At 38.3% G+C, this 17,226-nt stretch overlaps 1 protein-coding gene across 1 annotated transcript; it reads left to right on the top strand.

Annotated features, from left to right (window-relative positions):
* Positions 1-1,831: 1,831 nt before the first annotated feature.
* On the top strand, positions 1,832-2,788 carry LOC110299446 (olfactory receptor 5V1-like). The gene has a single exon (XM_021169135.2). It carries the CDS (start codon positions 1,841-1,843, stop codon positions 2,786-2,788), a length of 948 nt encoding a protein of 315 aa, XP_021024794.1. The 5' UTR covers positions 1,832-1,840.
* The last annotated feature ends 14,438 nt before the right edge of the window (positions 2,789-17,226 follow it).

Genomic DNA, 17,226 nt, shown 5'->3' with positions numbered 1-17,226 from the left:
TTTATTTGCACATTTTTATTTATAAAGATTAATACATAGGGTAAAATTTAAGAGCTCCATAGGGTTGTGAAAATTAGAGACACTAATAATTGATACGATTTAATTTTTGTTTCATTGTTATTCATCCAAGAGAATCCTTCATTAACTTTATAATGACATACATATGTTTGTGGTGATTGTAATAATTTTCATATTTTTAGATATGAAAAGACTAGCAATAGAAGTTTATTTATTCTGAAGTTACAAATCTGTTGTTGCTTGAGGAATGAAGAGGACCACATTGCAGTGCTTTCTCTTTTTCTTTTATTTTGAAACAGGGTTTTGCTTTGTAGTTCAGGTTGGCCTCAAATTTACAATTCCATGGTCTTAGCCTCCTAAATGTAGATATTTACTATATGGGGGAAAAGATAAAAAAATTTTACATTTTGGGGACAAAACCATTATACATAATTCATACTATATTTCTGTGGATTTTAACTTACTGAAGAAAGTATACATTAGAATGTTAATTTTCATTTATTTTCTAATAAGCTTGTACTACCAATTGTCTAATATGTGGTACTATAAAAATTTGTTTTCAAAACCACCAAACACAATATTAAGTTTTACAACTTTGATTAACTTCTTCTGAACAATTTAGTTAACATAATTATTATACATACATTAATGAAAATGCTATTGTTTATATCTTAAAGTTATGGTATCAAAGTAATAGGACAGTTTCTGCACTTAGTTCTTCCAAGTAAAATATATGTTGAAGAAGTCATAGGTCATTCATACACTCATGATTTCATTGGTGAAATGATTTCGTATAATTTTGATAATTTTTAGTATTAAAGTCTTATCTACTATTGAATATACTTGTATATATAATATGATTATATAGTAGAATATGTGAAGTAAGCAATTGTGTAATACAGTAATTCTACCTTAATTTAGACTGAAGTGTCTAGTGTCATACACATTAAAATAAGGCATAAATGGGTAAAACAAATGTTTAAGATAACGTGAAAATTACATCAGTTTTTAATGAATTATGAAGTTAAAAATCAAGGATTCTATATGATGAATAAAGTCATGAATTTTCAAGATCTGTTTCGTTACTCAGTGAATTACCTCCAGAGATGGAATGGGGATTTTGTATATTCAGTAATAGTATAAATACACAGAAGTTTTAGAATGTCTAAAAGGTAAATCCACATAATGGACACCAAGGTAATTTAAAAAATTTTGAGTATGTACTTTACAAACCTGCAATCTATCAAACTGGAAAATCTAAAAGAAAAGAATAATTTTCTTGATAGGCACCACCTACTAAAAGTTTAAGCAAGATCAGGTATACAATTTAAAATAGACTTATAACTCCTAGTAAATTAAAAGCAATCATTAAATTTTCCCTAACAATAAACAACAACAATGAAAATGCCTTGGGCCAGAAGATTTTAGTAAAGAATTCTCCCAGACATTTAGAGAAGATTTAATGCCAATACCTCTGAAATTATTCTACAAAATAGAAACAGGAGTAACATTGCCCAATTCATGCTATGAGGCCCCTTAAACCACTTGAGGATTCAACAAAGAGAATTACAGACCAATATCTCTTAAAAGTATAGGCACAAAAATACTCAATGATATACATGCAAATAGAATCGAAAACATAAAAAAGATCATGATCCACTCTGATGCAATAATAATAATAATTAAGATAGAGGTAACACATACCACCTTCAACCATGTTCTGATATATTCCCAGTTTCTCACAAGCAGGATCCCTGCTTTATCATTCTAATCTGTATTCTGTGCTCTCATTTCCATTAGAAACATCCTGTGGATAAAGGAGATGGACATCTACAATCTTACCACAGTGACTCAGTTCATCCTCATAGGGCTCTCTGATCTCCCTGAAGTGCGCTATCCACTCTTTGCGGCCTTCATCATCATCTATCAGATCACTTTACTGGGAAATGGGCTCATTCTCTTGGCCATTGTGACTGAGAAAAAGCTTCAAACTCCCATGTATTACCTGTTGGCAAATCTGTCCTTACTGGACATATTCTGCCCATCAGCGACTGTCCCCAAGATGCTTAAGAATCTCTTGACTGAGGATCACAGCATTTCCTTTGTTGGGTGTGCTTTACAGCTCTATTTCCTGGTGGCCCTAGCTGGGACTGAAGTCTTCTTGCTGGCTGTGATGGCTTATGACCGCTATGTGGCCATATGCTTTCCTCTACGTTACTCCCTCATCATGACCAAGGTTCGCTGTGTGCAGCTGTTGTTTGGGACTTGGGCAGCTGGATTTCTGAACTCATTTGTCCACACAATGTCCACCTTTAGCCTGTCTTTCTGCAATTCTAATAGAGTTAACCAGTACTATTGTGATATTCCACCTGTGGTGGCCCTGTCATGCTCATCTACCTATATGGCAGAAATGCTTCTTTTAGTGATAGCAAGTATCTTTGGGGTTGGTGCTTTTCTGATCACTTTGATCTCCTACATATACATTGTCTCAACCATCCTAAAGATCCAGTCAACAGAAGGAAAGCGCAAAGCTTTCTCCACATGTGCTTCCCATCTTCTTGTAGTCTTCTTGTTCTATGGTACAACTATATTTACCTATATGCGCCCAACCTCCACTCAATACTCTCCTGGAAGAGACAGACTCATCTCAATGTTGTATGGGGTCATTACTCCCATGTTAAACCCCATTATCTACAGCCTGAGAAACACAGAAGTCAAAGGAGCACTCAGAAAAGTTTTACATTTTCGGATATGTTCACAGACAGTATGATGTAAGACTTCTCAAGTTAAGATATATTTCTTGTTGATCCAAGACAGATGGATTTGTTTCTTGATTCATGCAATTGATCTTTGTCTTTTGATTAGTAAATTGAGGTCATTTGTGTTTAAAGTTATTATTGAAATGTGTGTGTTGACTGTAATCATTCTGTTGTTGATTTTTGGTTGTTGTTTGTGTTATCATCTGTGTATCCACATTTTTTGTGTGCTCTTCTAATTTGATTTGTTTTATTTTAAAAACAATTTCCACATTACATACTAATTTTATCTAGATCCTGTACATTATTATCAAATCCTGATAATTATCTTTTGCTTGATTCATTCTACTTGAACGGGTTTCTTTGAGTGTTCTTAATTGAGTTTTCCAATTTAATTTTTATATCAACTTAATTGTTGTTATTTCGTTATTCTCATGGAATTTTGCTCTTAAGTTCTATATTGTTTTTGTCATTTCTATCAGTATTATTGTTGTGTTTTTCTTGGGTATCATTTACACATTTGTTCTGTACAAATTATTTCTCTTTAATTCCTTTTTTAAAAACTATTTTTATTGAATATTTTATTTATTTATATTCCAAATGTTATCTCCTTTCTTCTGGAGGTTTCCCCTCCAGAAACCAGCTATCCCATCCTCCCTCCCTCTGCTTCTATGAGTGTTGCTCCCACACCTATTCTTTCCTCCCCACCCTTGATTCCCCTTCACTGAGGCATCTAGCCTTCTCTCTTTTCATTTATGTCCAGCAAGGTCATTCTCTTTAATCTCATTGTTCTATTTCTTCTTTTTCTTTTTCTTTAAATTGGATATCTTCTTTATTTACATTTCAAATATTATCACTTTTCCCATTTTCCCTCCCTCCCAGAAACACCCTATCACATCCTCCCTGCCCCTGCTTCTATGAGGATGTTACTCCACCCACCCACCTACCCACTCCCACCTGGACCTTTGATTCCCGTACACTGGGGCATCTATCGAGCCTTCATTGGACCAAGGACCTCTCCTTTCATTGATGCATGACAAGGTCATCCTCTGCACTGGAGTCATGTGTACTCTGTGGTTGATGGTTTAGTCCCTGGGAGTTCTGGGAGGTCTGGTTGGTTACTATTGTTGTTCTTCTTGTGGGATTTCAAATCTCTTCAACTCCTTCAGTTCTTTCTCTAACTCCTCTTTGGGACCCCACTCTCAGTCCAATGGTTGGCTGCCAACATCTGTCTCTGTATTTGTAAGGCTTTGGCAGGGTCTCTCAGGAGACAGCCAAATCAGACTCCTTTCAGCATGCACTCGTTGGCATCCACAATAGTGTCTGAGTTTGGTAACTGTATATGGGATGAATCCCCAGGTAGGACAGTTTCTGGGTGGCCTTTCCTTCAGTCTCTGCTCAACACTTTATCTCTATATTTGCTCCTGTGAGTATTTTGTTCTCTTTCTAAGAATCATTTTTCTATTTCTTTGTGTCTTCTTTAAATTACTTTTAATCTTTGATCACATTCATGATTGCTCTTTTAAATTCTGTCTTTTGGTGCCTATCTAAATAATCTTCTTTGGCAAACATTTCTATAGTACTGGTCCATTTTGGAGAGAAGATAGTGGCCTAATTTGACATATTGTCGGTATTTTGTGATGAAATTGGGGTATATAAACTTCTTTTATTAGTTTTGAGTCTTATATAGACAGATCAGATTGGGTTAGAAGAGCAGATTCATGGGCAAGCAAGGCCTATATGTTGAAAAAAACTTGGGGTAATGAAGTCAGGTGGGCATATTATACTTGACCTCTGAACTGGATGCATTTCCCACACTGTGTAGGTATATATACCTATGTGGATAGGTTTAATGTTGTGTTAAATGGACTTTTTGTTGGGAAAAGGTAAAACATACATTACTAGAAGCCTAGAGATTATTTGTGGCACAGGCAGTGGATGCCAGATTTGATTGAGGAACTAGATGTTGGACCCAGGTGAGATCGCATAGGTTGGAGAGATGCCTTGGCTAGAATTTCAGGAAGACTCACCAGATGTTTTATTGATGAATGTTTGATGTAGCTATTTGTAACTCTCAATGAGAAGTGCCACTACTGAGCTGGTCATCCTGGGTTATAAAAGGAATTAAGATAAGAAAGCCATGAGGAACAAATAGGTAGCATTTGTCTACAATTTCTGCTTCATTTCCTAACTCTGGGTTCCTGACTTGAGTTCCTGTTCTGGGTTTTCTTGATTATGAACTGTTAACTGTAAAATGAAATAAATGCCATTCCATCCCAAATTTGTTGTAGTAAGTATTTTTATCACAGCTATGGGCTTTTACTGATTTTATGAGGCAATTACTGATCCGTGAGTCCTTCAAGCTCTTCAACCCAGAGCTCATTGAATTTTATTCTTTCCTCTTGAGCCATTTACTCTTCCTACCTCCTCCTTCCTTCCTAGACCCACCTTCAATACCTTTAGACTAATAATCCCTGTCCTTGATCTTTGCCCCTGAACAACAGGAAGTAGCCAGAAGAATAATACACAGTGACCCAAAAATAAAACAAAAGGGAGGGAATAAAGGGCTCTAACAGGGCAAAACATGGTGCTTACAGGTCCTACCCACCCCTCTCCCTTTGTTAAACCACTAGACTCCCTTATTTGGCCACTTATTTATTCCTGAGTCTGACCATCATAGTCCAGTTATCAAAATACATATTTGGCTATAATGACCAACATGACCAATCAGAATTAACCAACTCATTCTAGTGTCTCCTTAAAAGCCACAATTGCAGAGCCTCCTGCTGCTGTCTTTGTGGGATCCAGAGGCTGCTCACTTATCTGAGAAGTTGGAATCTTAGTGTGTTTTGTGCCAACTCTGAGGACCCTTCAATATTTATATGTTACTGATTCATTTCATATTCAAAATGGATGATATTAATTAAAATTGAACTCCCAACACAACAATCTGCAGTCTTAGCCCCACTTCTGTCTCTTCCAATATAATGCTATAACCTAGAAAATCAGTAGATGGAGTGAGAGGAACAGACTTAACTTATTATCTATTTTGCTGCTTTAATTTTTCATTTTTTTCTAAAATGGAATTTTTTGGATGTCTAGGAACCATAAGTACACACAGATATAATCCTTTCAAGCCTTAATCAGCAGACAAAAGACATGCCAGCATTATGAGATTTTTGTATATTCAAGCATTTCAGTTTAGTGCAACAATGAGAAAAGTGGCTTGTCTTAAAAAGTAGGGACAGCTGAGATTTAGGAATGAGGAACAGAGGAAGCTATAGGCTGTAGCATTGCTTAAATTTAATGCACTTCTTTTAGATTCTCTGGCTTGGGAGCAAAGCCTATATTATTATTCCAATTATTATTGAATTCATACTTACATAATTCTATAATATGTGTTAGTTGAAATTCCAATTGTTTCTACTTAGCTGTTACATGGACACACACACACACACACACACACACACACACACACACACACCACACCAAACCACACTAAGCGGGCACCACATTTGATATTGAATCATGATGTCATTCGTCTTTTAATACCAAGTGTCCATCTCAGTGCACCACCAGCCAGAGATTCCCAGGGAATCCTTGTTTTCTCTGAAAGCACTTATTTGAGAGGGAACCTACTCCTTTCAGAATATTCCTACCTCTGTAAAGATCCTCCTGAGTTGTGTTAAAACACGATCCTTTCTATCATTTTTGCATCTGCTTAGCTCCCAGCTCATCAGGGTCAAGAGTGAATTCAAACTTTTCTCTCAATGGGGCTTCCAGTTGATATAAATCCAGTCCAAGTCAATTAGAAAAATCATCTATGTGTGGGCTTTAAGGACATCATTGCCACACAGGAGATGGTTAGTAGGAAAGTAACTAATGTGTTTAAGCAAGGAAGGCAAATTTATTTTGAGATATGCTCCTTGTTCATTGAATATTTTATATTTTTATTGAATATTTTATTTATTTACATTTCAAATTTTATCCCCTTTCCTGATTTCCCCTTCACAAACCCCATATATTATCCTCCCTCCCCCTGCTTCTATGAGGGTGCTCACCCACCAACTCTTGGCTACTATCCCTGGCATTCCCCTACACTGGGGCATGGAGACTTCCTAGGATCAAGGGCCTCTTCTCCCATTGATGTCTGACAAGGCCATCCTCTGCTACATATGTGGCCGGAGCCATGGGACTCTCTATGTGTACTTTTTGGTTGGTGGTTTAGTTCCTGGTAGCTATGGAATGTCTGGTTGGTTGATGTTGTTCTTCCTATGGGTTGATAAATATTTGCTCTTTCTTTCTCTCTCTCTCTCTCTCTTCCTTCCTTCCTTCCTTCCTTCCTTCCTTCCTTCCTTCCTTCCTTCCTTCCTTCCTTCCTTCCTTCCTTCCTTTCCTCCCTCCCTCCCTCCCTCCCTCCCTCCCTCCCTCCCTCCCTCCCTCCCTCCCTCCCTCCCTCCCTCCCTTCTTTCTTTCTTTCTTTCTTTCTTTCTTTCTTTCTTTCTTTCTTTCTTTCTTTCTCTCCTCCCCTCTCTCATTTCTTTTAAAAATAAGATCTGATGTATTTGTATCTCAGGCTTTCCTCAGATTCTTAGTTCTCATGCCTCTGTCTCAGACATTTTCTGAGCTACTATTTCACTTTAGACACTACTTTAGGCCTGCAGAGGTAAGGTTCTGGTCCTCAAGGATTTGCTAATGTATCTGGGAAGGCAGAATTGTGTTAAATGTTTAAGTATATGCCAAATATAAGTGTTACACAAAAGGCCAACAAATGTTAAATTCAGGGATTGTTCTTAGGAGGAAAACAGTTCACCCCCAAGCTGGTCATTCATTATTTCTCCTCCATAGCAGTTATCTCTACTCTATTTGTGGTACTAGTAATTTCCATTCCTTTGCAGTTACAAACAACCAGAGACTAAGTGCTCAAATATGTGTGCCTATGGAGGTCATTTCTAATTCAAACAACAAAAACACTTTTCTTCATATCTGATCTGTTCCAAATACAATATAAACCTGGTCTCTGGGTATTCCACATACTTTAAAGAATTCAAAAGGCTTACTGGGACCTTTGACCCTAAATGACCAGGCATCCATATCATTGTGGTCATAACTGCTAACACAAGTCTGTAACCCACTACAACTTGCCCAGGATCCAAGTGTCTTAGATATGTATAGATTGATGTTATGAACACTTCGTGGTATTGATAAAGGGAAGGTTTTTATTGTACATATGATATATAGACGGACAGACAGACAGACAGACAGACAGACAGATAGAACCATAGCTAAAATATCAGGGTTATAAGGAGAATGAGTAGGGAAGCCTGTAAACTAGAGGGAGTTTTGGAGCAGTGAGAAGAAGCATGGGCTTTGAAATATGTAACAGGTGCCTGTTACACTGAATGATCCTAGAGACCAGCAGAAGCTTTGGTGTGCTACTAGGTACCATAGATCACCATTTGTTCCTTCTGCCTTTTAGAGTTTGGGGAAGTGGAGATTCCTTTGGACTTGATTGGATGGAACTCTGATGTTCCTACCAGGCCCCTCACATAGAAAATTACAGTGGGAAGAAGATAATGAGACTATACAGTAACTGGTCTATTAGAGGACATAAAAAGTCTATTATTCGTGTGTTAATTATGATGAGCATGGAAGATAACACAGGGAGCTTCTGAAAACCTCCTCTCTTTTGGTCCAGAATAGTGGATCCGTTTGCAATTATGCTGAGTTAGACCTTGAGAGTTAAGAAGGTCAGGCCATCTTGGGTGCATGTTTTACAAGCCAAATAATATGTATAGATATCAGAAAAATTATATCAGGAACCCGAGACTTCTTTTTCTACTTTATTAGGCACACATTTCAAGGCATTTTAAAACCAGGAGGATCCTCCCTCCTTCCCTGAAAAGCCAGAAAGACCAAGCTGGAGAGTTAATAGAAAAACAGCAAGTTCAGAACAACAGTCTAGTCTTGTCTGTCTTAGAATATCCTACAGCACAAGCCATTGCTGTTGTGTTTAGGAATTTTTCCCCTGTGCCCATATTTTGGAGGCTTTTCCCCACTTTGTCCTCTATTAATTTCAGTGTCTCTGGTTTTATGTGGAGTTCTTTGATCCACCTAGACTTGAGCTTTGTGCAAGGAGATAAGAATCGATCAGTTCACATTCTTCTACATGATAACCGCCAGTTGTGCCAGCACCATTTGTTGAAAATGCTGTATTTTTTTCCACTGGATGGTTTTAGCTCCCTTGTCAAAGATCAAGTGACCATAGGTGTGTGGGTTCATTTCTGGGTCTAAATTCTATTCCATTGATCTACTTGTCTGTCGGTGTACCAGTACCATGCAGGTTTTTTTAAAAAAAAATTATCACAATTGCTCGGTAGTACAGCTTGAGGTCAGGCATGGTGATTTCAGAACAGCAATGGCTTGTGCTATAACATCAAGAATCGACAAATGGGACCTCATAGATTTGCAAAGCTTCTGTAAGGCAAAAGATACTGTCAATAAGATTAAAAAGGCCATCAACAGATTGGAAAAGGATTTTTACCAATCCTAAATATGATAGGAGACTAATATCCAATATATACAAAGAGCTCAGGAAGCTGGATTCCAGAAATTCAAATAACCCCATTAAAAATGGGGTACAGAGCTAAACAAAGAATTCTTACCTGAGGAATACCGAATGGCAGAGAAGCACCTGAAAAAATGTTCAGCATCCTTAATAGTCAGGGAAATGCAAATCAAAACAACGTTGAGATTCCACTTCACACCAGTCAGAATGGCTAAGATGAAAAATTCAGGTGACAGCAGATGCTGGCAAGGATGTGGAGAAAGAGGAACACTCCTTCATTGCTGCTGGGATTGCAAGCTTGTACAACCACTCTGGAAATCAGTTTGGCGGTTCTTCAGAAAATTGGACATAGTACTACTGGAAGATCCAGCAATACCTCTCCTGGGCGTATATCGAGAAGATTCTCCAACTGGTAATAAGGACACATGCTTCCCTTCACTATGTTCATAGCAGCATTATTTATAATAGCTAGAAGCTGAAAAGAATCCAGATGTTCCTCAACAGAGGCATGGATACAGAAAATGTGGTACATTTACACAATGCAGTACTACTCGGCTATTAAAAACAATGGATTCATGAAATTCTTAGGCAAATGGATGTATCTGGAGGATATCATCCTTAGTGAGGTAACCCAATCACAAAAGAACTCACTTAATATGCACTCACTGATAAGTGGAGATTAGCCCAGAAACTTAGAATAACCAAGATTCAATTTGCAAAACACAAGAAAATCAAGAAGAAGGAAGATCAACTCAAGGATACTTCATTCCTCCTTAGAATAGGGAACAAAATACCCATGGAAGGAGTTACAGAAACAACGTTAGAGCTAAGATGAAAGGATGGACCATCCAGAGATCGCCCTATCTGGGGATCCATCCCATAATCAGCCACCAAATGCAGACACTATTGCATGTGCCAGCAAGATTTTGCTGAAAGGACCCTGATATAGCTGTCTCCTGTGAGGCTATGCCAGTGCCTGGCAAATACAGAAGTGGATGCTCATAGTCATCTATTGAATGGAACACAGGGCTCCCAATGGAGGAGCTAGAGAAAGTACCCAAGGGGCTGAAGGGGTCTGTAACCCTATAGGAGGAACAATAATAAGAACTAACCAGTACCTCCACCCCCACCCCCGTAACTGTGTCTTTAGTTGCATATGTAGCAGAGGATGGCCTAGTCAGCCATTAATGGGAGGAGAGGCCCTTGGTCTTGCAAAGATCATATGTCCTAGTACAGGGGAATGCCAGGGCCAAGAAGTAGGAGTGGGTGGGTAGGGGAGCAGGGCAGGGGGAGGGTGTAGGGGACTCTCTGGATAGCATTTGAAATGTAAATGAAGAAAATATCTAATAAAAAATTGAAAAAAAAAAAGGAAAATTCTAGGGCTCCACCTAGTGTCTAGCTCGTTTAGTATTTTGGTTCTAAACTTCAGCTAAGATGTTGAGCTGGTAGGTGTTGGTGGGGGTGTTAAAGAAGTCTCTGTTCCAATACTATGAAGTTTTTATCACTATTGGACTGTAGTACAGCTTGAGGTCAGGGATGGTAAATCCCCCAGAAGTTCTTTAATGTTAAGAACTTTTCCTCAAAGCCCCTTATACCCTCCTCCTGCCCTGCTCCCCAACCCGTCCACACCCACTTCCTGGCCCTGGCATTCCCCTATACTCAGGGCATATGATCTTCAAAAGACCAAGGGCCTTTCCTCTCATTGATGGCAAACTAGGCCATCCTCTGCTACATATGCAAGAAGAGATACAGCTCGGGGGGGTGGATGGTGGGGGGTGGGGGTTACTGGTTAGTCCATATTGTTGTTCCTCCTAAATGGGTTGCAGACCCATTTAGCTCCTTGGGTACTTTCTCTAGCTCCTTCATTAGGCCCTGTGTTCCATCCAACAAATGACTTTGAGCATCCACTTCTGTATTTGTCAGGCACTGGCATAGCCTCTCAAGAGATAGCTATGTCAGGGCCCTGTCAGCAAAATCTTTCTGGCATATGCAATAATGTCTGGGTTTGGTGGTTGTATATGTGATGGATCCCTGGGCGAGGCAGTCCTTCCTTCTGTCTCAGCTCCAAACTTTGTCTCTGTAACTCCTTCCATGGGTATTTTGTTCCCCACTCGAAGAAGGAACAAAGTATCCACACTTTGGTCTTCCTTCTTCATTTTTTTAATTAGGTATTTTCCTCATTTACATTTCCAATGCTATCCCAAAAGTCCCTCATACCCTCCCCCCCACTCCCCTACCCACCCATTCCCACTTTTTGGCCCTGGCGTTCCCCTGTACTGGGGCATATAAAGTTTGTGTATCCAATGGGCCTCTCTTTCCAGTGATGGCCGACTAGGCCATCTTTTGATACATATGCAGCTAGAGTCAAGAGCTCCTGGGTACTGGTTAGTTCATAATGTTGTTCCACCTATAGGGTTGCAGATCCCTTTAGCTCCTTGGGTACTTTCTCTAGCTTCTCCATTGGGGGGGTCTTCCTTCTTCTTGAATTTCATGTGTTTTATAAATTGTATCTTAGATATTCTAAGTTTCTGGGCTAATATCTGCTTATCAGTGAGTGCATGTCATTGGGGTTAGCATTTGAAATGTAAATGAATAAAATATCTAATAAAAAGAAAACAATAAATAAAATAAAAAACTGAGTAATGTAAACCAATAAATATTTGTTGTCTAAAAAATAAGTAAGCACATTATCTTATTTATCTTATTAAATTTGTTTTTGTTTTAGTTTATTGTAAAGGTGTATATATCTCAAATAATTGTTCTGCACTAAAGTTCTTTGGGATTTATTATCAGTTAAAAAAAAAGAATTATTTTTACTATCCTGAGTTTTTTTGTTTTTTCATATGAAATTGAGAATTGCTCTTTCTTCATCTGTGAAGAGTTGTGTTGGAATCTTGATGGAGATTGCATTGAATCTGTAGATTGCTTTTGGTAGTATGGGCACTTTTACTGTGGCTATTGGTTAATCTTACCAATACATGAGTGTGGGAGATAGTTCCATTTTCTGAGGTCTTCTTCAACTTCTTTCTTGAAAGGCTTGAAGTTCTTGTCATACAGAAGTTTCACTTGTTTGATAAGAGTTACACCAAGATATTTTCTATTATTTGAGACTATTGTGAAGGGTGTTGTTTCTATATTTTCTTTCTCAGCCCATTATCATTTGTATAAATGAAGACTACTGATTTGTTTGAGTTAATTTTATATTCATCCCCTTTGCTGAAGTTGTTTATCAGTTGTAGAACTTTTCTGATACATTTTCTTTGGGTCGCTTATGTATATCATATAATTTGCAAAAAGTGATACCTTGACTTCTTTTGTTTCCAATTTGTTTCCCCTTGATCTCCCTTTGTTGTTTGATTGCTCTAACTAGAACTTCAAGTACTATATTAAATAGATTCAGGGAGAATGGGAAGCCTTTTCTTGTCTGTGATTGCTTCAAATATCTCTCCATTTAATTTGATACTGGTTTGCTGTATATTGCTTTTATTATGTTTAGGTATAGGCTTGAATTCCTGATCTCTCCAATACTTTTTTTTAATTTTTAAGATTTTTTATTACATATTTTCCTTAATTACATTTCCAATGCTATCCCAAAAGTCCCCCATACCCTCCCCCCACTTCCCTACCCACCCATTCCCATTCTTTTGGGCCTGGCATTACCCTATATTGGGGCATATAAAGTTTGCAAGTCCAATGGGCCTCTCTTTCCAGTGATGGCCGACTAGGCCATCTTTCAATACATATGCAGCTAGAGAAAAGAGCTCCGGGGTACTGGTTAGTTCATCATGTTGTTCCAACTATAGGGTTGCAGATCCCTTTAGTTCCTTGGGTACTTTCTCTAGCTTCTCCATTGGGAGCCCTGTGATACATACAATAGATGACTGTGAGCATCCACTTCTGTGTTTGCTAGGCCCCGGCATAGTCTCACAAGAGACAGCTATATTTGGGTCCTTTCAGCAAAATCTTGCTAGTGTATGCAATGGTGTCAGCATTTGGAAGCTGATTATGGGATGGATCACTGGATATGGCAGTCTCTAGATGGTCCATCCTTTCATCACAGCTCCAAACTTGGTCTCTGTAACTCCTTCCATGGGTGTTTTGTTCCCAATTCTAAGAAGGGGCATATTGTCCACACTTTGGTCTTCATTCTTCTTGAGTTTCATGCATTTAGCAAATTGTATCTTATATCTTGGGTATCCTAAGTTTTGGGCTAATATCCACTTATCAGTGAATACATATTGTGTGAGTTCCTTTGTGATTGTGTTACCTCACTCAAGATGATGCCCTCCAGGTCCATCCATTTGGCTAGGAATTTCATAAATTCATTCTTTTTAATAGCTGAGTAGTACTCCATTGTGTAAATGTACCATAATTTCTGTATCCATTCCTCTGTTGAGGGGCATCTGGGTTCTTTCCAGCTTCTGGCTATTATAAATAAGGCTGCTATGAACATAGTGGAGCATGTGTCCTTCTTACCGGTTGGGACATCTTCTGGATATATGTCCAGGAGAGGTATTGCTGGATCCTCTGGTAGTACTATGTCCAATTTTCTGAGGAACCGCCAGACTGATTTCCAGAGTGGTTGTACAAGCTTGCAATCCCACCAACAATGGAGGAGTGTTCCTCTTTCTCCACATCCTCGCCAGCATCTGCTCTCACCTGAATTTTTGATCTTAGCCATTCTGACTGGTGTGAGGTGGAATCTCAGGGTTGTTTTGAGTTGCATTTCCCTGATGATTAAGGATGTTGAACATTTTTTCAGGTGCTTCTCTGCCATTCGGTATTCCTCAGGTGAGAATTCTTTGTTCAGTTATGAGCCCCATTTTTTCATGGGGTTATTTGATTTTATGGAGTCCACCTTCTTGAGTTCTTTATATATATTGGATATTAGTCCCTTATCTGATTTAGGATAGGTAAAGATCCTTTCCCAATCTGTTGGTGGTTTTTTTGTCTTATTGATGGTGTCTTTTGCCTTGCAGAAGCTTTGCAGTTTCATGAGATCCCACTTATCAATTCTCGATCTTACAGCACAAGCCATTGCTGTTCTATTCAAGAATTTTTCCCCTGTTCCCATATCTTCTAGTCTTTTCCCCACTTTCTCCTCTATAAGTTTCAGTGTCTCTGGTTTTATGTGAAGTTCCTTGATCCACTTAGACTTGACCTTAGTATAATAGTCTTAGATAGGAATGGATCGATTCACATTCTTCTACATGTTAACAACCAGTTGTGCCAGCACCATTTGTTGAAAATGCTGTCTTTCTTCCACTGGATGGTTTTATCTCTCTTGTCGAATATCAAGTGACCATAGGTGTGTGGGTTCATTTCTGGGTCTTCAATTCTATTCCATTGGTCTACTTGTCTGTTACTATACCAGGACCACGCAGTTTTTATCACAAGTGCTCTGTAGTAAAGCTTTAGGTCCGGCATGGTGATTCCACCAGAGATTCTTTTATCCTTGAGAAGAGTTTTTGATATCCTAGGTTTTTTGTTATTCCAGATGAATTTGCAGATTGCACTTTCTAATTCGTTGAAGAATTGATTTGGAATTTTGATGGGGATTGCATTGAATCTGTAGATTGCTTTTGGCAAGATAGCCATTTTTACAATGTTGATCCTGCCAATCCATAAGCATGGAAGATCTTTCCATCTTCTGAGATCTTCTGTAATTTCTTTCTTCAGAGACTTGAAGTTTTTGTTATACAGATTTTTCACTTCCTTAGTTAGAGTCACGCCAAGATATTTTATATTATTTGTGACTTTTGAGAAGGGTGTTGTTTCCCTAATTTCTTTCTCAGCCTGTTTATTCTTTGTGTAGAGAAAGGCCATTGATTTGTTTGAGTTAATTTTATATCCAGCTACTTCACCGAAGCTGTTTATCAGGTTTAGGAGTTCTCTGGTGGAATTTTTAGGGTCACTTATATATACTATCATATCATCTGCAAAAAGTGATAATTTGACTTCATCTTTTCCAATTTGTATCCCTTTGATCTCCTTTTGTTGTCGAATTGCTCTGGCTAGGACTTCATGTACAATGTTGAATAGGTATGGAGAAAGTGGACAGCCTTGTCTAGTCCCTGATTTTAGGGGAATTGCTTCAAGCTTCTCACCATTTACTTTGATGTTGGCTACTGGTTTGCTGTAGATTGTTTTTATCATGTTTAGGTATGGGCCTTGAATTCCTGATCTTTCCAAGACTTTTATCATGAATGGGTGTTGGATCTTGTCAAATGCTTTTTCTGCATCTAACGAGATGATCATGTGTTTTTTGTCTTTGAGTTTGTTTATATACTGGATTACGTTGATGGATTTCCGTATATTGAACCATCCCTGCATCCCTGGGATGAAACCTACTTGGTCAGGATGGATGATTGTTTTGATGTGTTCTTGGATTCAGTTAGCAAGAACTTTATTGAGGATTTTTGCATCAATATTCATAAGGGATATTGGTCTGAAGTTTTCTATCTTTGTTGGGTCTTTTTGTGATTTAGGTATCAGAGTAATTGTGGCTTCATAGAATGAGTTTGGTAGAGTACCTTCTGTTTCTATTTTGTGGAATAGTTTGTGAAGAACTGGGATTAGATCTTCTTTGAAGGTCTGATAGAACTCTGCACTAAACCCATCTGGTCCTGGGCTTGTTCTGGTTGGGAAACTATTAATGACTGCTTCTATTTCTTTGGGGGATATAGGGCTGTTTAGATCATTAACCTGATCTTGATTCAACTTTGGTACCTGGTATGTGTCTAGGAACTTCTCCATTTCATCCAGGTTCTCCAGTTTTGTTGAGTATAGCCTTTTGTAGAAGGATCTGATGATGTTTTGGATTTCTTCAGGATCTGTTGTTATGTCTCCTTTTTCATTTCTGATTTTGTTAATTAGAATGCTTTCCCTGTGCCCTCTAGTGAGTCTGGCTAAGTGTTTATCTATCTTGTTGATTTTCTCAAAGAACCAGCTCCTTGATTGGTTGATTCTTTGAATAGTTCTTGTTTCCACTTGGTTGATTTCGCCCCTGAGTTTGATTATTTCCTGCCGTCTTCTCCTCTTGGGTGAATTTGCTTCCTTTTGTTCTAGTGCTTTTAGGTGTGTTGTCAAGCTGCTAATGTGTGCTCTCTCTAGTTTCTTTTTGGAGGCACTCAGAGCTATGAGTTTTCCTCTTAGAAATGCTTTCATTGCGTCCCATAAGTTTGGGTATGTTGTGGCTTCATTTTCATTGAACTCTAAAAAGTCCTTAATTTCTTTCTTTATTCCTTCCTTGACCAAGGTATCATTGAGAAGTGTGTTGTTCAGTTTCCACGTGAATGTTGGCTTCCTATTATTTATTTTGTTATTGAAGATCAGCCTTAGTCCATGGTGATCTGATAGGATGCATGCGACAATTTCAATATTTTTGTATCTGTTGAGGCCTGTTTTGTGACCAATTATGTGGTCAGTTTTGGAGAAGGTACCATGAGGTGCTGAGAAGAAGGTTTATCCTTTTGTTTTAGGATAAAATGTTCTGTAGATATCTGCCATATCCATTTGATTCATAACTTCTGTTAGTTTCACTGTGTCCCTGTTTAGTTTCTGTTTCTATGATCTGTCCATTGGTGAAAGTGGTGTGTTTACGTCTCCCACTATTATTGTATGAGGTGCAATGTGTGCTTTGAGATTTACTAAAGTTTCTTTAATGAATGTGGCTGCCCTTGTATTTGGAGCATAGATATTCAGAATTGATAGTTCCTCTTGGAGGATTTTACCTTTGATGGGTATTATGTGCCCCTCCCTGTCTTTTTTGATGACTTTGGGTTGGAAGTCAATCTTTTTTTTTTTTTTTTAAGGTTTATTTATTTTTATTATATGTAAGTACACTGCAGCTGTCTTCAGACACTCCAGAAGAGGGCGCCAGAT

This window comes from Mus caroli, unplaced genomic scaffold (genome assembly GCF_978045245.1).
Source record: "Mus caroli unplaced genomic scaffold, Mus_caroli_1 scaffold_8, whole genome shotgun sequence".
In the NCBI taxonomy this organism is placed as follows: domain Eukaryota; kingdom Metazoa; phylum Chordata; class Mammalia; order Rodentia; family Muridae; genus Mus; species Mus caroli.
This window is presented reverse-complemented; position numbering and strand designations above follow the sequence as displayed.

Excerpts from the sequence above, each read along its gene's own strand:
- LOC110299446 (XM_021169135.2), top strand. The coding sequence starts at position 1,841 with ATGGACATCTACAATCTTACCACAGTGACTCAGTTCATCCTCATAGGG.